This window comes from Miscanthus floridulus, chromosome 11 (assembly GCF_019320115.1).
Source record: "Miscanthus floridulus cultivar M001 chromosome 11, ASM1932011v1, whole genome shotgun sequence".
Lineage (NCBI taxonomy): Eukaryota > Viridiplantae > Streptophyta > Magnoliopsida > Poales > Poaceae > Miscanthus > Miscanthus floridulus.
In genome coordinates this window covers 11,417,455-11,440,538 of record NC_089590.1, presented here as the reverse complement: position 1 = coordinate 11,440,538, position 23,084 = coordinate 11,417,455, and the positions used below count along the sequence as shown (strand labels likewise).

The 23,084-nt window shown below is 41.3% G+C and overlaps 1 protein-coding gene across 1 annotated transcript; it reads right to left on the bottom strand.

Moving 5' to 3' along the window:
• Positions 1 to 17,610: 17,610 nt before the first annotated feature.
• Positions 17,611 to 18,042, bottom strand: LOC136491643 (uncharacterized). Its single transcript, XM_066487923.1, has one exon. It carries the CDS (start codon positions 18,040 to 18,042, stop codon positions 17,611 to 17,613), a length of 432 nt encoding a protein of 143 aa, XP_066344020.1.
• Between the last annotated feature and the right edge of the window lie 5,042 nt (positions 18,043 to 23,084).

Here is a 23,084-nt window from a genome sequence, read left to right as displayed (position 1 = left end):
AAGATGCTCATTATTGTTTAATTGTTTATGCTATTCATTATTCATGATTACCTGATCATGTGTTTATGGGCTTGTGAATAAACTCGTTGCCACCCAATTGCTAAAAGATTACTCATTAAAAGCTAATCGTAGTTAAACCAGTGTTAGCCTTTTGAGCCTCATGAACCCCATTATATATTTGTTGAGTACGACATGTACTTACGCTTGCTTTATTTTTCAATTATTTAAATAAAAATCCTAGATGGGTACCAGATTGTTAGAGTTTGGAGGAATTAGGCTTGTGATCAACCAGTTAGTTGTCCCTATGGAATTGGAGTCTTCACCCGAAGATCGGAGTTGTCTTTCCGTTGTTTGCTGTCTAAGGTTATATTCTTTATACTAAATATGTTATATATTGAGCATTGTCTTTTGATATTACCCTTATTTATAGCTATATGTGATATTAGACTTCCTAGGCTCACATATGGTGTGTATCTAGTTTTATTCTTAAAATCGGGTGCTATAAAGTGATATCAGAGCAATGCTGACTGTAGGACGCAAGCCTAGTTATAACTGGATGTTCTAGTATGCTTTCATCTATGCTTACTTCTTGTTTTCCCCAACCTTGTTATTTGCTAAAAGTTATGCTCACTTCGGCCTCTGTTCTGTTATAAAAACCTTGTCTCTATGCTGAATCCTCTCTCTCCATCTAAATAGATGTGACATAATGCAGAGACCACCAACATCAAAGGTTAGGAGAACCAGGCTATGTTGTCCTTGATTGCATTCGACAAGGAGAAGCTTTTAGCTATGCAACAACAAGTATTAGAAGGAATGACTCAACATGGGAGTTTTCAACAGTGCTTGCCATAGGGTCAAACCAACATACCAAAGGGACCAGTGAAGAGACAAGTGGTAGAAGCTTGGAAGAAGATGAAGTCCAATGAAGGTGTTCATAGTAAGACGCTTGAAAGTCAGGATCCATGTCAGTGCTATAAACATTATGGCTTTCCTTGTCTTCAAAACAAGTCAACTAATAGGGAAGTCAAGGTGAACCCAAGTTGTGAAGCTAATGTGGATAAGAAGAGGAAGGTGGTCGCACCAGAGTCAGTATTAGGAAGTGACCAATATTTGAGTTCTACTACATTAACATATCCACCTCCAATCCCTAGTCAAATAAACTTAGACTCTAAAGAGTCAGAAGTTTATAAAGCTAAGATTACTCCACTCTTTCCACATGAGGAATGCATAGATGGGTGGATGATCACGTATAAGGAGTTTCAACCCTGAAGAATCAAGCGAGCTAGAAAGCAGTCTAGTCTAACAAAAATGAACCTTCAGAGTCAGCAAGCTGACAACACATTAAGCAACAATTCTGTGGAGTATGACATCACAAGAGGTCTAGCTAAGATCATGTGTTATCGTTGCCAATAAGAAGGACATTATGCTAAATTTTGCCGATGGAGGAATCAACAATTACACCATGGAAGCAGCCAGAGTCAGATCACTACCGGAATGCCACCAGCAAGTGCTAGTGACACGAAACACGAAGGAAGCCCATGATGAAATTGATGAAGTGGATGATGTGCCGCTCTCACTCTCATGAAAGATATGCTACCCCAGATGCCCTGCAACCACACCATTTTTAAGGAATAGGAGTTTATGTTCTTTTGTAATGAAAACGCTAGTAGTGAAAGTCGAGTCTGTGTGCTTTGTGAACCTTTAATGTTTGGTTGGTTGTCTTTATGATAATGCTTGAGTTGAATCTTTGTAATGAGTGCAATGATCTTGTGGGGTTTTTCCACAATTTCATTTAGTTTATAGGCCTAAGGTATAAGGATCAGTGCAACAAATAGTTGGGTTTTGTTTTCTCCTATTTCCTCTATCTTGTCTTTTCGGAGCAGCCTGCACTCTTCGGCTTATATCTCTGATTTTGGATGATCAGAAATCATGAAAAAATTTGGGACAATAGTAGAATTAAATATCTTTCTCTAACTACAAGAACCGCCCTTATAGCCATTATGGTTTGGGAGTTATGAAAATCACAAGACGATGCAACCACGGTGTCTAAACCTTGAGCAGTTTCTATTGAGCACTGTTTTCGACTACCTGAACTGTAGAATTTGGAAAAATGTTCTATAAGGAAGTTGTGGAGGATTCGATGAGCTTTCCAACGGTATAAGCTACAACTTCATTGGATTAGTAGAATGAGAGTTACCGCTGTTTTACTGCACTACTATTTTTTCTGCTTGCGAGGAACTTCAGATTTCTTGTTCTTGCCCCTACATAAGAGTATCATTAGGATGACAGAACATCTTGATGCTAGTTAGCATACCAAGAAGAAGATGCAAGTTACCTTTTCGTGTCCCCTAGTTTAATTTTTCTTAAGAGGGTAGCCAAGTTGAAGAATTTGCAAGAGGAAGTATCATATGATTTAGTTTGAGCAGCAGAAGCGTGGTGGTACCCAAAGATGTGAGAGAAACTTAGAGTTTCAATGAGGTTTGGTTAAAGGTTCAAGGAAGGTTTACCCAAGATCATCAATTATTGGTAGAGCTACCGGAGAAGTTTTTAAGTTAGTTGGGATCAAGAGACCTCAGCTAAGTATTTGAAGAGAGAAGAGGTTGAAGTAAAACCTATGTATTAGCTTTATCAGATCGGGACAAGAGATTTATATCTACTATGACATACCATGTCAAAGGTGTGGGATGTGTTCTTATGCAAGGAGGGAAAAAATAGAGGCTTATGCAAGAAAGCATGAGATGGAACATCTAAAGTATGATCTAGAGTTATCCATTGTAAAGCATGGAAGTACTATCTACTTAGGCATAACAAGTGATATTTAGGAGGATCACAAGAATCTACAGGACATCTTCACTAAGATGGTCTTGAGCTTATGTTACCCCTGTTGGAATGAAATTGATTATGACTTGGAAAAGTGCTATCACTTTGAGGAGCAAAGTCATGGCCGATGCCCTTAGCAATGGAGAATTGTGCTAAGAATGTTCGGGTGACACCAAGGACTAAGAATTGTATTCCAAGTTCAAGCAACTTAACCAGAATCATTAATGTTGTGAAGATTGGTAGTGGAATCTTCTTCTAACCAAGAGATTCATCAGGCTTCATTGGAAGGTGGATATTTTAAGAAAGAGAATAGGTATTATAGGAAAAGGTGGCCTAGTGATTGGAGATACCTGAGTATTGTTTGGAGTATCTGTCAGAATCTTAGAATTAGTTTGGCAAGTTACTTGGAGTAAGGTCAATTGGTATGCAAAGTAAAGTGGGATCCCTATCAAGATGATGGAACTACATGAGGAAGTAGATGGAGTATCCCTATCTCCTAGTCGACGTCTTCCGAATCTCGGGGACAAGATTCATCTTAAGGGGGTAGAATTGTAACACCCTAAAATTTACTCCTTTTGAAATAGAGTTAAAATTATTAATTTATGAATTTTTATGCTCATGAAATATCAAAAAAATAATATTTTTCATTAATTTAAAATTTATCACAGGGAGTAGCAACATGGTTGTGCATACATGCTGGTGCATTTGATTTATTTTGTTGAGTAGTTTGAATCCAAAATTCAAAATGAATTCAAATCGCTTTTGAAAATGAATTTGAAAATGGCTTTGAAATAAAAAAAAAGAAAATTTGAAAATAAAAGAATTTAAAAAGTTGTAGAATTTATCTTTGGAAAACTTACAAAAATTGCTCATTTTTATTTGAATTGAAAAGTGTATTTTAAACCATATTCAAATTCGATTTGGTTTATATTTGAAATTGGTTTTGAAATAAGAAAACGCTCTCTCTCTTTCGGCCCGAAGGCCCATTGCTTGCTCCTCTCCCTCCTCGCAGCCCAGCAGCCGCACAGGCCATGTCGCCCACTCCCACTCCCGATGGCCCAAGTCATGGCTCGGCCTAGCTTAGCCGACGTCCATGTGGACGCGCGCCTCCTCCCTCCTCTGTCTGTCTGACCTCCAGGACCCGCTCCCTCTCACACCGACAGGTGGACCCGACTTGTCAGCTGCTTCCTCTACCTTGGTCGTATGCAGCCCAAACTCCACTATGCCACCGGTGAGTCCGTGTCTGCATCACCTCATCCTTTGCATTGCCTTGCCTCCGACGCATTCTCCCGGCCATATATACCGAGCCGCACTGCACGCCGCCTCCCTAACCCATTCTAGAGCCATAGCTGCCTTGTCGAGATGCCGCTTCACCGCAACCCTAGCACCACCACCATTACCATCTGCTGAGCCATGCACCGTGCCCCTTCTGAGCTTCCATCGCTGAAGATAACCCCCTAGTTGAGTTTGCCATCTCCTTCTCTTTCTCCCTATGTTTCCGGTTTGTTCTCTCATGGCCTGTAGGCCATTTCCTATCCTCATCGGTGAGTTACTCGCTACCGACAATGGAGTCCGCTATGTCTGGCACTATTTTGGCTGGCCAGTATCTCTCTCTCCCCCTCTGATCTAATCCGAGCCATCCATCCTAGATCCAACGGCTCAGATTAGCCCGTACCCCTTCGCCTGTCGTTTCTGCTAAAAGGCCCTTATAATTATTTGGATCTCAACCCACCGTCCCTGGTTTCCTTCAAAAGGATCGCTGCCCTTTCTCCTATTAGTGCCCGCAGTCCTCGGCCGGATTTAAAACTCAGATTTTATTTATTTCAATTCAAAAATTTAGTTTAATCTATTTACAAAATTGCCACTATCTTCTGTAGGCCATATCTACTCCGTTCTAACTCCGATTTGACCCGTTCAACTTGCGTTAGGTTCATAATTTTATAATCTACATGTTCATATTACTATTAGATTTGTTTTCAACTTTTAAAATTTGAAGTTAGATTTAATCTATTATTTTATTAAAGGAAATCTTGTTTACTTCATATCTTCTACGTTTTAGCTCTGATTTGACCTGTTCAAGATGCGCTAGATTCATTACAATGAGATCTACGCGTTGGTAACAATATTTATCATGTCACAGTTTCTAGAATTTCATGGTTTAAACTTTAATTTGAATAATAATTATGCAACTAGATTTTATATATAAAATATGATTTGTTTTACTTTAGTTTTATAATTGAAATCTAAATTTGACTTAATTCAATTTATATAAGATTTTATATAGTTAAAACACATGAAGCTTATAGTTTTATATGTTCTCTTATGAGTAGATCTTTTGGTAGTTGTTTCTTTCAAATCATAGATCTAATTAGCGTGCCTCTCACGACTGTGTGTTCGTAGCGATGCGTAGAATGGTGTTTTAAATTATTTTACTTATTTTTCTATGATTGGTGTATTATTCTAATGTAGATGTAATTGTATGGCATGCATGTATGTGTATGGATGTTTGTGTGATGTTCTACGATTACGTCCAGTCGGGGAGATATACGTGGTGATCAAGAAGAAGAAGAAGAACGTTGAAAATTAAAGCTTACCGAAGGATCAGTGTTTAAGGAAACTAAAGCATGGGATCTTCCTTGTTGTCCTATACACCTTTAATCATTTAATTCATACTGCATGTGTCTACCTTGACTACCACTAAGGATCTCCTAGTACTTTGTTACCTTGTGCCTTGTTACCTATGGGGTATTGCATTGGGTAGAATGATGCTAGTGCTCAATTAAAGACCATGATCTTGTAACTTGACTAATGGTATATGCAATAAATACTAAAAGATGTTTTTAGCAACATGGAACAAGGGGGCTATTTTATGGTGCTCTAGATTCCTCTCCCTATGGACTTATCTGTAAGCGAACATCCTAGACTTATAGTACAGCTATGAGTGCTATATGGCACTGGCTTAAGCATAGTATGAGGACCTTTTCTAGCTTATTAGTGGTTACCTTTATTGGTGTAAGAATGGCTTGACGAATCAGATATAGTGCGGCCTCTATCCCCTTGTGTATAGGCTATGCGTCATTGTGCCATCGGGAAGGGGGCTCTACATCTGTTTGCTGAGTGAATCTAATGGCCCTAACTTGTTAGACGAACCTTTAAAAAGGCTTCATAGTGAACCCTACCGACCCTCCTTAGTAGTGGGTCAAGAGGCTGATCACCTCGGACGAAAGGGTAAATCATGACTCAGAGTGAAAGTGTATAACCTCTGCAGAGTGTAAAACTAGTATATCAGCCGTACTCACGGTCACAAGCGGCCTTAGACCCTTATGGAATATATGATGAACACTGATAATACTGATGATAAAGATGCTCATTAATGCTTAATTGTTTATGCTATTCATTATTCATGATTACCTAATCATGTGTTTATGGGCTTGTGACTAAACTTGTTGCCACCCAATTGCTTAAAGATGACTCATTAAAAGCTAATCACAGTTAAACCAGTGTCAGCCTTTTGAGCCTCATAAACCCCATGATATATTTGTTGAGTACGACATGTACTTACGCTTGCTTTATTTTTCAATTATTTGGATAAAAATCCCGGATGGGTACCAGATTGTTAGAGTTTGGAGGAATTAGGCTTGTGATCAACCAGTCAGTTATCCTTGTGGAATTGGAGTCTTCACCCAAAGATCGGAGTTGTTTTTCTGCTGTTTGCTGTCTAAGATTATATTCTTTATACTAAATACATTATATATTAAGCATTGTCTTACGATATTACCATTATTTGTAGCTATATGTGAGATTAGACATCCTAGACTCACATATGGTGTGTATCTGGTTTTGTTCTTAAAACTAGGTGCTATAATGAAGCAAAAGAGGCTAGAACGACCATTGCTAACTAGGCTTGCGTTCTACAGTCAACACGGCTCTGATACCAATCTGTCATACCCGATTTTAAGATTAAAGTGGGATGTATATTCTTATGTGCGCCCAGAGATCAGTCACACATATAAGCCGACAAATTATAGATAGTATCATCACAAGTATTTATTACATCTCGCATAATAAGATAGAGTCTTCACATAAATATAGCGGAAGTATAAACAAAAATCTCTCACGGAAGCTCTATATCATAAGGACATCAACTGGTTGACCACAAGACTAGTAATCCCCAGGAAAGTCATCATTACCATAGCCATCTGTTATCTATCCGGGTTTTTTATCCAAATAATAAAAATAAACAAGCATAAGTACGTGTCGTATTCAACAAGTGTAACATGGGGTTCATGAGGTTCAAAAGGCTTGACATAGGTTTAACAACATTTAGCTTTTAATTATCACAATTTTAGCATAAGAGTAGCAACAAGTTGTTTTAATCCCATTGTAACACATGATCAATATAAACAAGAATAATGAATAGCATAAATGGACAATCCTTAGTGATCATCTATTCCATAAGGGTTCCAAGGCCGCTCGTGACCGTGAGCACGGCTGATATACTAGTTTTACACTTTGTAGAGGTTGTACACTTTTACTGTGAGTCATGATACCCATATGCCCGGGTTAATTACTCCCAAAACACTTCCAATGTGCTAGGAAACAAGGATGATCCCATATTATACTTGCCTTGAACAAAGTGTTCCTGCTTATCCTACCCGTCAAAGTAGTACTCTTGATCACCCACGAATTGCTCACCGTCTATACTCGATAATCACAACAACATTCAAGCATCTAGAAGCAATCATGCATAGTAAACAAAGGCTAAAGATTAGAACAGTACACCAATCAACAATAACATCAAGATGATAAGTTTGTAAAACAAATCTACGTCTTGCTACGACAGACACGAAGATCACGAAAATTAGAGTTAAAACAAAAAAGTTATGAATTAAACAAGATTTCCTTTATTAAAATAATAGATTAAATCTAACCTCAAATTTTAAAAGTTAAAAACACAATTAATAGTAGTATGAACATGTAGATTACGCAATTACGAACCTAACGCAACTTGAACGGATCAAATCGGAGTTAAAATGAAGATTTTAGGGCTAAAACAAAATTAGTGCAAAACTGTAAATAGAGAAAACGTATTTTGAATCTACTAGAAGGAAACTACGCTTTCAGAATAGGAAAACGTATTATGGAAATATGCTATGCACTGTGGGTTCAAATATAAAGAACTCGAGGGGCTCTTTAGCAAATGTGATAGACGAAGGGGTACGGTGAGATATGAGCCGTTTGATCTAATCTGGATGGCTCAGATTAGACGAGGGAGAGAGAGAGCGGACCAATCGACCAGAATAGTGCTGGGCGCAACGGCTTCCATGGCCGGCGGCGAAGGAACTCGCCGGCGCACAGGGTTAGGGCCCTAGAGGCCACGGTTTGATGATCCGAGAGCTCCGGATCAAAGAGGAGATGAAGGCGAACTCACCAAGGGGCTATACGCGGACGAAGGCAGAACTGCAGCGACGTGCGGCACGGTGGCTTGAACTCGGCGGTGGTGGCTACGGCTTACGGCGGTTGTGAGCTCTAGGCGAGGTAGCGGCTTGCGTTAGAGCTCGGTAGGAGGCGGCAGACACGGGGCTGCTATTTAAGGGGCGAAGCGGCACGGGGCGCACGCCAATCGGGCGGAGTCGGGGCGGATGCGGACTCTCGGCGGTGGTGTCCGACTCCACCATGAGCTAGAGGTGGGGGAAGGCGCTGACACGCGGGACTTGCTCGTCAGCGTCACAAGGGAGAGAGGAGAGCGACCACGCGGCTTGCTAGGCCGGCCTACCAGTGCGGGCCATGGGAGAGGGAGCTAGGTCTGCGGTTAAGCAGGGAAGGGAGCAGGTGAGCCAAGCGTAGCGCGCTGGCCCGTGAGAGAGGTGAGGCCGAGCAGGCCAAAAACTAGGGAGAGAGAGAGGGAAAAATTCCTTTTTTTCTTTTTTTTAAAACACATTTCAAGTCCAATTTCAAGGCAAATTCAAATTCTTTTGCAAATTTCAATCAAAGCAAAGCATCACAAAATAAATATGCATCAGCATGACTGCACAAACATCTATGTAGACCTTATATTTGATTTTAATTTTAGCAAAGTTATTATTTTTCTAAGTTTAAATGCTCATAAAATGCATAAATAAATTATTTTCTCCTATTTTAAAATCATGAAATTCTTAGGGTGTTACACACCAGGTCCGCGATGCCCACCCTTGGTGCCGGCGGTGGAACCACCGTGGACAACCACCATGCCATCCCGCGAGATCAGTACAGCAGTCATGGAGGAGACAACGGAGGCAGCGGTGGTGATACAAACAACTAGCTGCGCAGTTCATGTTCGTTCTGATCTCTGTGCCAATTTCTGCATATGCTTGTGGCAAGCTGTTGTGTGGGAGACGAAGGATATATATAATTTTGCCAAAGCGCTACTCTTCACGGTGTATCATGTATATGTATCTGCAAAACCCTAGTCCCGTAGAATGACACAATATATTCTGCTGCCTAAGGATGACAATGCACTAATCAGGAGGTTTATGTACAATATCAAGATGTTTGTGTAATAATATGAGAAGATATCTGTTTTAACATACTACTCTGATGTCAGTGATGTTCACAAAAAGGACAATAACCTAAGTCAAATTCGAAGTTCTCAAATTCCTGGTTTATATGTGATATACCGCCCAAACGCAAGATAATATAGATATGTCCATAGAAAGGGAAACTGTCAATGTGAGGACGGTTGAAAGGAAAACAAGGTGAGGTGGGTAAATCAGCATTATACATTATTGAAGTAGGCACCATGCATAGAGAAAACACTAGAGATAATAAAAGTAGAATGTCAAATATCACTTTTTTTTCCTTTTTTTGGAAAATAGAAAAATTTCGGCCTCTGTGACATGACACTTTTTTCTAGAAAAGAAAACATTGCAAATATACTCCCTTCACCCTTAGAGCATCTCCAAGAGTACCCAAAAGAGTCGCAATCTAGGAATTTTGGCAATATTGAAAAAAAACTAATCTCCAACAATTCTCAAACCCACCTCCCAACCTTTTGGCATTTCAAAAAAACCACGCCCACGCCCGTAAAGTTACACGCGCATATCATAGCCCCAATTTGAAGTGGAAGGACATGGCGCAGAAGAAAAAGTAGTACAGGGTTCCTGATGCAAATGTACAAGAGAGAAATAAAGTATAAAAGTGGTTAGTGTGATTTGGAAATAGTTTAGGATTCCTGATGTAAAATTACCTTGTATGTTTTAGGCGCTAGATTTTAGAAACGGTTGGAGTTGTAGCTTTTTATGTCTTCTAATATATTTTGCAAAGGTTGAAAAACCTGTTTTTGGGAGTATTTTAGATACTATTAAAGATGCTCTTAAATACAAGCACTCCTAAGAAATTTAGGACAATTTAAGCAGCAACGGCAGAGTAGCACCCTCATTAAACAGTTTGGCCACCACTAAATTTACTTACTTAAAATGGCTCTCATTTTATCCCCTCTATATATCTGACGCTGGTACTAGGCTGAAATGGGTTATTGGGATGGACCTCGATTTCAAGAGACAGGTCTTTTAAGGCATCCACCTCTGCAAATGGCTATTATTTCTAGGGACAGACGCCGACCCAACTCTGTAATGGATTTATTCTGACGTGAGACAGGTCCTTTAAGGCGTCTGTCTCTGAAAATAATGATTTATTCTGACGTGAGACAGGACTTTTAAGACGTCCACCTCTGCAAATGGCTATTATTTTCAGAGATGGATGTCAACCCAACTCTGTAATGGATTTATTCTGACGTGAGATGGGTCTTTTAAGGCGTCCACGTTTGCAAATGGCCATTATTCTCAGAGACAGACGCCAACCCAACTTTGTAATGGATTTATTCTGACGTGAGACAGACACCGACCCAACTCTGTAGTCGATTTATTTTCGACATGTAACACCCATATCCAAAAAACTGCTTATAAGGTCCAGCTCTACACATGGAATGGGCCTGCATATATATAGCACATCTCTTACACTTTCGTCCTCGCTTCATGGAAAAGGGTTAACCCAGATGTACTAGGTTTGGAAAAGCAAGGATTATAAGCCCTCAACCTCCTAAACTTCTAAAGTGGTACTAAACGCACCAACAACAACTCATGTGCCATATGAGCCACATGGGCTAACTTCACAACTACTACAACCACTAATGGGCACACTCCCTTAAGGGCTGACGCCCTTCATAGCTCATCACATACGCAGCAGATGTCTAGGACCACCCCTTGGTACACCCCTTCACGTGCACATGCAGCAAGAGTTTATGCTTTGAATACCATCTGTAACACCTCGCATCCAAAAACTGCTTATATGGCCCAGCTTCGCACATGGAACGGACTTGCATAAGTGTAGCACCTCTCTTACACTTTTGTCCTTGCTTCGTGTAAAAGGGTTAACCTGGAGGTGCTAGATTTGGAATGACAAGGAGCTGGCCCTCACCCTCCTAAAGTTCCAAGGTAGTGCTAAACCCACAAACAACAACTCATGGGCCACATGGGCCAACTTCACAACTACTATAGGCTATTAATAATGGTATGGGGTGTTACACGACGTTCGGTTCCTTGCCGGCATCCTACTCCTCATTGATATGAGTCTCTAGGTGATCGTTTCGTGCGCTAACAAGCCTCTGAGAGAGGTATATGTTAATTGTCGATGTTTTCTTGTTAGCTTATAATTTTTTAGTTGAAGGGAGCTTGCTTATAACTCAAATGGTATAAGAGCTTTCAATCCTGTCCACAACAACAATTTAATAGAGAATGTTAATGAATCAACCATATTGTTGTTGTGGAATATAAAGTATATGTTTTTGTTCTAGGTTTGAATCCTAATGGAGCAACCAAATTTGGGTGGAATGTTGAGGTATATATTTTTAGCCAAAATTAAGACCAATAGCCAAGTTCTATTGAAAACTTGAAGTCCTATGGGAGTTTCATTTTAGTGTCATGAACCATGTAATAGACTACCACATAAGCATTTCTGATGACATGACAACATTTCTGAAAAGAGAGAAGAATTGAGTCTTTTGTAGATGGAACTCTCTGTTTGCTCGGTTTTGAACTCTAAATGAGGCAAGGAATTAAATATCTATGAAACCATGTATTGAGGGTAGTTGTCATATATGTTTCATTGTATTCTATCTTATGTGCTATTCTTAGAAACAATGGTACGAAACTCTCTACTAAGAATGGCCTAAGGGTATATTGGGTCGCTTATTTACACCAAAATAAATGTGAAGGGCCACCAACTCTATGTCCAATAAAGTACCCTCTCTCTCCCCACCCCCGAACCCCCAACATTTCTCATTCATGTAGAACTGGAGATCTTGATTTTAATTTCTGTCTAACAAAACTAAATGAAATTTATATTGTTTACTCACATTTTACACATTCAAGGCTTAAAGAAGACTGTGTGTTTGTCTTCCAAAACTAGTTCAACATTTTGGGTCAAACTTCTTCTTGTTCACGACCACGAAGGTGCCTTCTTTTACCAGAGGTGGTTACCTCCTTTTACCGCACCCTTCAGATTCAGGTCAGTCCACATGATACTGGTTCAGATGTTCATGCTCACTACAAATGGACAGATTCTGATTAATTTTGAGATATTGTCGACCACCAATAATAGTTTTTCCCACTAACAAAGTGGTATGCGCTTTACATGACAACACCTTAATTTTTTATTATTATTAATCAGTGGGGATAAGTCTTCAAGGTCTTGCTTTTAATCTACGGCTCATTGGTCAGTCAGCTAGAAATGGAATGTAATGGTCAATTTAGCTAGGCATAGGCATGTAGATGTAATCCTTTTCATCTTTTCCTTGGTGCTCATAATAGTATGGACCGTAAGCTATATAATTAGGTAGGGAATTGTGAGATATCGACTGAGTTAGGTAAAGATGTTCATGTAAAACAAGGATAGGAACAAGACCTATATTAGTGTTATGTACTTTAAAAATTTTGTGTTCAAAAATGTATATTCACAAATGGAATTTTTCATTGGCACAAACATATTTTCTATTTAATAAACTACGCATAAGGTAAGTAGAACTTCCATGTCATGTTTTCTAAATGCATATTTTGGGACAATTTCTTTTCAAAATACATCTATTTTTGCCCTATATGCAGTTCTGAAAAACAAAACATTTGATCAACTTTGAATAATTGGATTCTAGATGGTTAATCGAAATAATATATTGATTAGACCCAACACATATTATAGAGTGTTTGAATCACTTTAAATATTATTCTCTCTCATTATTATAATCCAGAAATGATCCAATAGGCTGTCAGTTTCGGTGCTCATGACCTGTGTCGGTACTAAATTATTGAAGGAACGTCAACAAATTTCTCGCTGCACTGTCCTCGCCGGTACAAATGCTCTGATTATAACTTAGAAATTGCCATTTGTGGATCGGGGTGTCTTGTCAGTTAGGCGAGGGAAATTAATCTAATGCACAAAATATTTCCTTTTTCCTTTCATTCCGTACTAATGTATCACCAAGGTCCAGTGTGAATGTTATTTTAACAAGGGAGTAGTATAGGAGAGCACGATACATGGACGAAGCATGCTTCAAATACCACGTTTCCTAGTACTCGTAGCCGTGGGTCGTATTCATCTCAAGTAACCCAGAAATACCACGTTTCCTAGTACTCGTGGGTATTCATCCCATGCAATACAGAAAACACATATCTGTCGCACTCTAAATTTATGTTTTGGATTATGAATAGAAAACATATAAATAAAATAAATAATTTTAATATTTTATTAAAGAATTTTAGGATTGGTTTTCGTTTAATAACTTTGAAAAGTGGAAAGCAAGTGAATTTTCTAAGATTTTTATAATTTATTTAATTTGTTGGTGCATTCACGCTAACTACATTATTAATTTGATGAATAAATGAAATGTAAAATTGGACTAAAATATGAATAGGTTTTTCTCTACTTTTAAAAATAAATTTTTGAAACAAGTTTTGAAAATAATAAAGGAGCCAAATTTGATTTTTATTTTAGGAAAAAAATACATTTTGCTTTGAGGCCACATAATTTCAAAATGATATTCAAACATTTTAAATGAATTTAATAAAACATTGTAATAATATGTAACACCCTAAAATTTTCATGATTTTAAAATAGGAGCAAATGATTTAATTATGCATTTTGTGAGCATTTAAATTTAGGAAAATAATAACTTTGTTAAAAAAAATCAAATATAGGTCTACATATCTGTGTGTGCATCCATGATGCTGCATATTTATTTTGTGATGGTTTGGTTTGATTGAAATTTACAAAAGAATTTAATTTGAGTTTAAATTAGATTTGAAAATGTGTTAAGAAAAATAGGAAAAAAGATTTTATTTCCTTCTTCTTTCTTTCTCGGATTTCGGCCCGAGCAGCCTAGCTCCCGCTTGGCCTTACCTCCATCCTAGCTGCCTGCTTCCCCCACAAGCCTGGCTCCACTCTTTCCCTCTTTGTGGCCCATTCCAGCAGGCCGCGTCGTAGCAGGCCAGACCAGTCGAGCCGCGCCCGCGCCGTTCCCCTCTTCCTCGCCCTGTGAAGCTGACGAACCGGTCCCGCATGTCAGCGCCTTCCCGCACCTCTAGCTCGTCGTCGAGTCGGTTACGACCACCGCCGCCCCAGAGTCCGCTCTGCCTACATCGCTTGGTCCTTGCCGTGTAGCCTAAGGCTCCCCGAGCCTTAAATACCAGCTGCCCGCACCTATGCCTCCCCATCCCAAGCTTTGGAGCCGCAGCCGCCTCGTCAAGACGCCTTCGTCGAGCGCTGCTTTCCGTATAGTCTTCACCATGGTAAATCGCCTTGGTGAGTTCGTCGCTTCTTTCTCTATCTCCCGGTGCCTTCAGTTCGTCCAACCGTGGTCCGTAGGTCATATTCCATGTGCGCCGTCCGCTCCGGCCATGGCGCCGCCGTCGGAGCTCACCACCGACCATGCCGGTGTCTCTTTCCCCCTACCGTCTGATCTGCGCCGTTAGATCTTGATCCAACGGTCCAAAATTCACGATACCTCTTCGCTTGGCATATTTGCAAAAGGACCCCTGAAGTTTTCTATGTGTTAACCCGCTGTCCCTGTATTTTTTCTAAAGAACCCCTATACTTCTTCTTTATCATGCCGCTATCCCTAGCTCAGTTTAAAATCCGATTTTATTAATTTAAATTCTAAAATAAAGTTCCATCTATTTATAGTTTTGCCACTAATCTTGTTTCAGCCATAAAAACTTCGTTTTGACTTTGATTTGATCCATTCAAGTTGCGTCAGATTCATAATTACGTAATCTACATGTTCATACTACTATTAAGTATGTTTTCAACCTTTAAAATTTAATATTAGATTTAATCTATTATTTTATTAAAGGAAATCTTGTTTAATTCATAACTTCTTCGTTTTAGCTCCGATTTTTGTGATCTTCGCGTCTATGTGTTCGTAGCAAGATGTAGATTTGTTTAACCAACTTTTCATCTTGATGTTATGTTGTTAGTGTACTGTTCTAATCTATAGCCTTTGTTTGCTATGCATGATTTCTTCTGGATGCCTGTATGTTGCTATGATTTTCAAGTATAGACGGTGAGCAATTCGCGGGTGATCAAGAGTACAACTTTGATGAGCAGGACCAGCAGGAACACTTTGTTCAAGGCAAGTATAGCATGGGATCATCCTGGTTTCCTGTCAACTTTAATACATTTAATTCATGTTGTATGAGTCACCTTGATAGGGATTCCCATGGGATATGCATTGGGTAGCTTTGCTAGTGCTCAACTAAACCATGATCTTGTAACTTGACCAATGGTATATGCAATAAACATTAAAACATGGCTTTTAGCAACTTGGAAAAATGGGGGCTGGAGTGTTTAGCTACTTTCTAAATGCTTTAGATTCCTCTCCCTAAGGACTTATCTGTAAGTGATCATCCGAGACTTACAATACAGCTGTGAGGGCCACATGGCTCTACCTTTAGCTCAGTATGAGGACCTTTTCTAGCTTGTTAGTGGTTACCTTTATGGCATAAGAATGGCTTGACGAATCGGGTATAGGATAGCCTCTACTCTGATGTGTATAGCCGTGATGGAATTGTGCCATTCGATTGGAGGGTTCCTATATCTATTTGTCGAGTGAATCTAATGGCCCTAACTTGTTAGACAAACCTTTGAAAGGCTTCATAGTGAACCCTACCTACTCACCTTGGAAGTGTTTTGTGAGTAATTAACCCGGGCATATGGGTATGACTATTTAGCAACTTGGAAATAGGGGTCTGGAGTGTTTTGCTACTTTCTAAATGCTCTAGATTCCTCTCCCTAAGGACTTATCTGTAAGTGATCATCCTGGAATTATAGTACAGCTGTGAGGGCTACATGGCTCGGGCTTTAGCTCAGTATGAGGACCTTTTCTAGCTTGTTAGTGGTTACCTTTATTGGCGTAAGAATGGCTTGCCGAATCAGGTATAGTGCAACCTCTATCCCTATGAGTATAGACTGCGCGTTAATGTGCCATCAGGACGGGGGGGCTCTACATCTGTTTGCCGAGTGAATCTAATGGCCCTAGCTTTTTAAATGAACCTTTCAAAGACTTCATAGTGAACCCTGCCTGCTCACCTTGGGAGTATTTTGGGAGTTATAAACCCAGGCATATGTGTACTATGACTCACAGTGAAAGTGTACAACCTCTGCAAAGTGTAAAACTGGTATATCAGTCATGCTCACGGTCACGAGGGCCTTGGAACCCTTATGGAATAGATGATCACTAAGAATTATCCGTTTATGCTATTCATTATTCGTGTTTACATTGATCATGTGTTTTACTTTGGGATTAAAACAGTTTGTTGCTACTCTTATGCTAAAATTGTAACAATTAAAAGCTGAATGTTGTTAAACCTGTGTCAAGCCTTTTGAGCCTCATGAACCCCATGTTACACTTGTTGAGTATGACACGTACTTACGCTTGTTTATTTTCATTATTTGGATAAAAATCCTAGATGCGTAACAGATAGCTATGGTAATGACGACTTTCCTAAGGATTACTGGGCATGTGATCAACCAGTTGACGTCCCTGTGATATGGAGCTTCCATGAGAGATTTTTCTTTATACTTCCGCTATATTTATGTGAAGACTATGTCTTATTATTCGTGATGTAATAAGTACTTGTGATGATAGTATTTATAATTTGCCGGCTTATGTGTGTGATTGATCTCTGGGCGCACATAAGATTATGCATCCCATTTTATCCTTAAAATCGGGTGTGACAGATTGGTATCAAAGTCGTGTTGATTGTAGGACGCAAGCCTAGTTAGCAATGGCCGTTTTAGCATTTTTTGCTTCACTCATTTCATGCTTCCCATCTCACTCTTGTTAATTGCTAAATTTTATGCTTCTTTTGCCTCACTCTGTTATGAAAATTATTGTTTCTAATAAGACTAAATCCAATTCTGTAGATGCCTCGTGCCAATAAAACCACTCGCATCAGCACCAGAGTGTAACACCCAAAATTTTTCATTCTTTTAAAATAAGTAAATTTGATTTAATTATGTTAATAAGTGTGCATTCAATTATAGGAAATTAATAATTTTTGGGGAATTAAAAATCAATTATAAGATTTGAAACTTTTGATGCATACATGCTGCTGCAATATTTATTCATGTGATGATTGTTCTTGAATTAGAGTTCAAATGAATTCAAAAAAAATTATTTGAAAATGCCTTTGGGAAAATTTGTTTGGAAAATAAAAAGGAAAAATGAACATCTCCTCTCCTTCCTTGTTTTCGGCCCGCGAGCTATTCCCTGGCAACCGCCGGCCCAGCTTCCCTCTCCCCTTTTCCGCCGCTCGGCCCAGCAGCCGCGCCAGCCCAGCAGCCGCTCGGCCCAGCAGCCGCGCCAGCCCAGCAGCCGCGCCAGGCAACCGCCCATGCCCCCCCATGCCCTGCCGCTGACGCCCGGGCCCGCTTGTCGGCACCGTCTTCACCCCCGCGCGACTCGGCAACTGCCCGCGCGTGCGCCTGGGCAACCGCCGCCGCGCCCGGCCTTCTCGCGTCGTGGGAGCGCCCCCTCCTCGCGCCTGCCTTCTTTAAATCGAAGCCCGCACCTGAGCCGCCCCCCTTCTGCTTTTCCCCGCTCCCTCTCGCGTCGCCGTGCCCGTGAGAACCGCCGCCCCGAGGCCTCCGAGCTCCACCGTCCGCCTCCGCTCCGGTTTTCACCGCGGTGAGCATCGCCGTACTCTCCCCTCTCCTCCCATGCGTTTCGTTTCTCGTTTCTTGGCTTCTCATACCTTGGCCGCGAGCTCCGCGAGCCATGGTCGCCGGCCATGGCGGCCACCGTGCTAGCCGCCGCTCCCGGCCACCGTAACGGCATGGCCGCGACCCCCTTCCTTCCCCGCGTCCCCCGGTGCACTCGGTTTCCCGTTTGGCGAACCCTAGCCCCCCTAACCGAGCTCACCGGTGAGATTTCGCCATCGACCATGGTGCCTGGCCGCCTGGGGTACTGTTCCAACCAGCCCCCCCTATTCTCCCTCCTCGGTCTAATCTCAACCGCACATCGCGAGATCAACGGCCACCAGTGGAAGATACCCCTTCGCGTGGCTATTTTTCAAAAGAGTCCCTGGACTTTTCTAAGTCCTAACCCGCAGCCCAAAGCATATTTCCCCGAATGCGCAATCCCGTTTGGAAAGCGTAAACTCCACGGCTTAAGTCAGAAATACATTTTCAGTATTTACAGAAATGCCATTTGAACTGTTTCGCTTATAAAATTGTCGTTTTAGCTCCGAATTGATCCATTCAAATCGCGTTAGCTTCGTAATTTCATAAGCTACATGTTGGAGCTACTGTTAGTCAAGTTTAGAACTTTCTAATTTCATGATTAGATTTAATTAAATATATGGCTATAGGAAAACCCGTTTAAATCATAACTTTTGCATTTTAGCTCCGTTTTTCATGAACTTCGCGTTGACGTGATCGTAGTGAGACGTAGATTAGTTTTACAAACATTTTATCTTGTTTTCAATACTGTTGGTGTACTGTTCTAATGATAGGAATGTTTGCCTTGCATGAATGCTTTTGGAATGTTGTATGTTGCTGTGTTGGTCGCGTTCAGACGGTGAGGAAAACGTGGGAGACCAAGAACTCTTCGATGACCAGCAGGACCAGCACGAGTTTGTGAACCAAGGCAAGTATAACATGGGCCTTCCTTGATGTCCTATTTCACTTTAATCAATTACTCATTTGCATGTGTCTAATTTTGATACCCGTAAGGACATCCTAGTGATTGTTTATCCTGTTCCTTGTCTCCTATGGGTTAAATGCATATGGGTAGATTGCTAGTGCTCTAACTGAACTTGACATACATGTGATGAATGATACTATGGAACAAAGTGAGTAACATGATTTATAACAACTGTTCCATAGGGCGTAAGTGCAAATGACCTTTGTTCATGTTGCTCCCGGCCCTCCATAAGGACTTATCTGTCGGCAAAAGCTGGGACTGATAGTGCAACCAGGAGAGTTATATGGCTCTGACTTTAGCTCAGTAATAGGATCTTTCCTAACTAGTTAGAGGTTACCTTTTTGGCGCAAATGGGGCTTGCCACTTTGGGTATAGGGCTGCCTCTGTTCCTATGAGTATAGCCGCGATGGATATGTGCCATAGGAAAGGGGGGTTCCTACATCTGCCTGCCAAGGAAACCTAGCGGCCCTAACTTATTAGGGAAACCTATGAAATGGCTTCATAGTGTACCCTGCCCGCTCACCTTGGTAGTGACATGGGAGTAATTAACTCGGGCATATGGGGATCACGACTCGCGGTGAATGTGCACCACCTCTGCAGAGGGTAACAAACTGTTATAACAGCCGTGCTTGCGGTTACGAGCGGCCCGGAAAACTCATAGAATAACTGGTTACTTGTTGATGATCATTTAAAGTTGTTCAATGATGATATATGGTACACCTGACCCCGATATTTGTTCTTATGGGAATTAAATGGGAGCTTAAGCAAAACTTGATAATACTTGAGAATAAAAGTTTGACCTATTAAAAATGCTAACTGCAGTAAACCTGAGTCTATCCTTTTTGAGCTTCATAACCCCATGTTAGCTTGCTAAGTACGGAATGTACTTACACTTGTTTGTTTTCTTTACTTGGATAAAAATCCCGGATGGGTAACAGATGACAACGGGTATGAGGATTTCTCGGAGGATTATTAGGCTTGTGGTCAACCAGTTGACCTTCCCTATGATGAAGCCCACGAGAGTTTATTATCTTTTTATCTTTCCGCTGTGATGTATAAGACTAAGTTTTATTATAACTCTGTTCTATGAGACACCGTGATGATACTTTATGTAATTTGTCAGCTTGTGTGTGTGATTGATTCCTGGGCACACATGAGTTTTGTGCATTCAATTTTATCCTTAAAATTGGGTGTGACAAATTGGTATCAAAGCCATGTTGACTGTAGGACGCAAGCCTAGTTAGAAAATAGTCGTTTTAGCATCTTTGCTCCTCTGGTTTCTTGCTTACTGACTTATTCTTGTTATTTTATTAAAACATTTATGCTTTTCATACCTTAATCTATTATTTAAAATTGTTGATTCTAATTTTATCTCACTTTAAATCTATAGATGTCTCATAATCCGAAGACTGCTCGACTCAGCACCGCCGGCTATCGTGCCATGTTCACCCTGCGTGCCCCACCGGCGGAGAGGGAGATTGTGATCATCTCTGACGACGAGGAGATGGCTACACCGACGCCTACACCTACTCCTACACCAGTCGCCGTGCTACTCTACCCTGTGGTAGCTACACCTGAGGAGTCGACGGCTACTTCCCCTACACCTGCACCATCCCCAGCTGCCCCCGTGGAGGAAGAGGAGATTGGCTGGAAGTGCAAGTACTACTTCAAGCCAGCTCCAGAGACAGCCTACTACCACACTCTCCTCACCCACGTGCTGGACGACTACTTCCTCGACTTGCACGCCTCCATCAGCTACCACTACGCCAAGTACAAGCACCCATTGGAGGCTACCTTCTGGAAGGTAGAGCTGGTGGTCACCGCATGGAACGATATCATTAATGGACATGAGGTGGAGACTGTCCACTGTGCCCCTGCCAGGAGAGCCCATGCTTTGGATGGCATGGAGGATGCAGCACAGAATGCCTACATCCACTACCATGGTCGTCGCTTTGAGGCCATGAGGGAGGATCGCTTCAGGTTCCTTCCTCGAAATGATCATGAGGGTGTTTGGCAGGTTTTGGCTCCACCAGAGAATGACCCAACTCTAGAGGCAACGGTGCAGCATGTCCACGCTATGCAGGGAGTGGATGATGAAGTCAAAGGAGAACTGCGTGCATCTCAGAGGGCGCAGAGACGTCTTCAGAAACAAGTGGATGAACTTCGAGCACAACTTGGACAGCCTTCCATCTACAAGAAGAAGCGCCGGTCCTTCACCATGATTGACACCGCTCCATAGGTGTTAGGTGCCTTGATCTAGATTACCACGTCGTTAGTTCGTGTTCTTATTTAGTCTTGTTGGTCTTGTGAACTTGGTTGATTAGATGTTTAATTTGTGAACTTGGTTGATTTGGTATTTTGCTTGATTGCTGGAAGTTTGTGGGCAAGTCCACAACTTCCTTAGATTGGAACTTTTAGGTTAGAATGAAATCTTAATGCAGATGTTTCGCTTTATCTTATCTCTGCTGTGCTGATTTCTGGAGCAGCCTGTGTTCTTTATCTGATATCTCAAAATCTGGGATGATAAAAATTCTGAAATTTTTGTGGAGATAACTAGACCTCCGTATCTTTCAAGTGTCTTTGAAATCACGTCAATAGCTGTTCAGGTTTGGGAGATCTAGCTGTCACAAGATGATGTTCCTGCGCTGTCTGGAACTTAGAACAGTTTCGGTTTAGCTCTACTTTTGACTATGTGTGAGTCCGAATCTGTAAAAGTGGTCTAAATGAAAGTTGTAGCTGATGTCCTAAGCTTTCTAACAAATCTTGGTACACCTCTGTTGGATCTCTGAAACTCGAGTTATAACAGTTTTACTGAACTGCTGAATTTGAATCTTGTCCAGAAAATTCTCAGCATTGTGTCTTATCTTTTATAAGCTCTCTATAATTGGAAAAATCTCTAAATTTTGCACATTTGTTAGAAAACAGATGGCCACAAGAGGAGGAAGAGGCAGAGGCCGCAGTCGTGGGCGTGATGCTCTCATAAATCCACCACCGCCACCTGTGACCATGGAACAGATATTGGGAATGCAAGCGCAGCTGATGCAAGCTATGATGTAGCGCTTAGACAATGAACTTGCAAGAGGGCCACCGCCTGTCCAGGTTAGAGATAAGCATGGAGAGTTTATGAAGGGTCGTCCACCGGTGTTCACCCATGCATCAGACCCTATGGAGGCCGATGATTGGTTGCGTGCTGTGGAGAAACAACTGAACATAGCACAATGCAACGACCTTGAGAAGGTGTTGTACGCTTCCGGGCAACTCCAAGGAGCTGCTCAGGATTGGTGGGAATCATTCTAGTTTGGACGTCCCAACAATGCTCCTGCTATCACTTGGCAGGAATTCAAGGATAGTTTCCGGTCATACCATATTCCTGATGGACTAGTGGAACTGAAGCAGGAAGAATTCAGATCTCTCAAGCAAGGATCAATGACCGTGGCGGAGTATCGGGACAAGTTCGCACAACTATCACGCTACGCTCCTAATGATGTAGCAGATGACAAGGATAAGCAACGCCGTTTCCTCAAGGGACTCTATGATGGACTGCAGCTCCAGCTGATGTCTAATACTTATCCTAACTTCCAGTCTTTGGTGAATGCAATCGTGATTGATGATAAGCGCAAGGAGATGGAAGCTAAGAAGAGAAGGCTCCAAGGGCAAGCTTCTGGAAGCAACACTCGCCCACGTGCTTATCCCCAGCAAGGTTTCTAGCAGAGGAATCAAGGACCAACTCACCAGGGAAACCATGGTTAGTATCCTCAGCGAAACCAGTTCCAGCAACGCCCTCAGTATTAGCAATAGTTTGGGAATCAGCGTCCCCCGCAACAGACCAACAATCCTGCAACACGCCAGGGAGTGCCTAACAATGCTCCTGTGAAGAGTAGTGCACCCAACAATCCCAATGCCTGCTACCGATGTGGAGAAGTAGGGCACTATGCTCATCAGTGTCCTAAGAAGCAGAACCAACAAGCACCTCAGAACCAGACCAATAATCAGAAGTTCAACGCCCGACCACCTCTCACAGCGAAGGTGAACT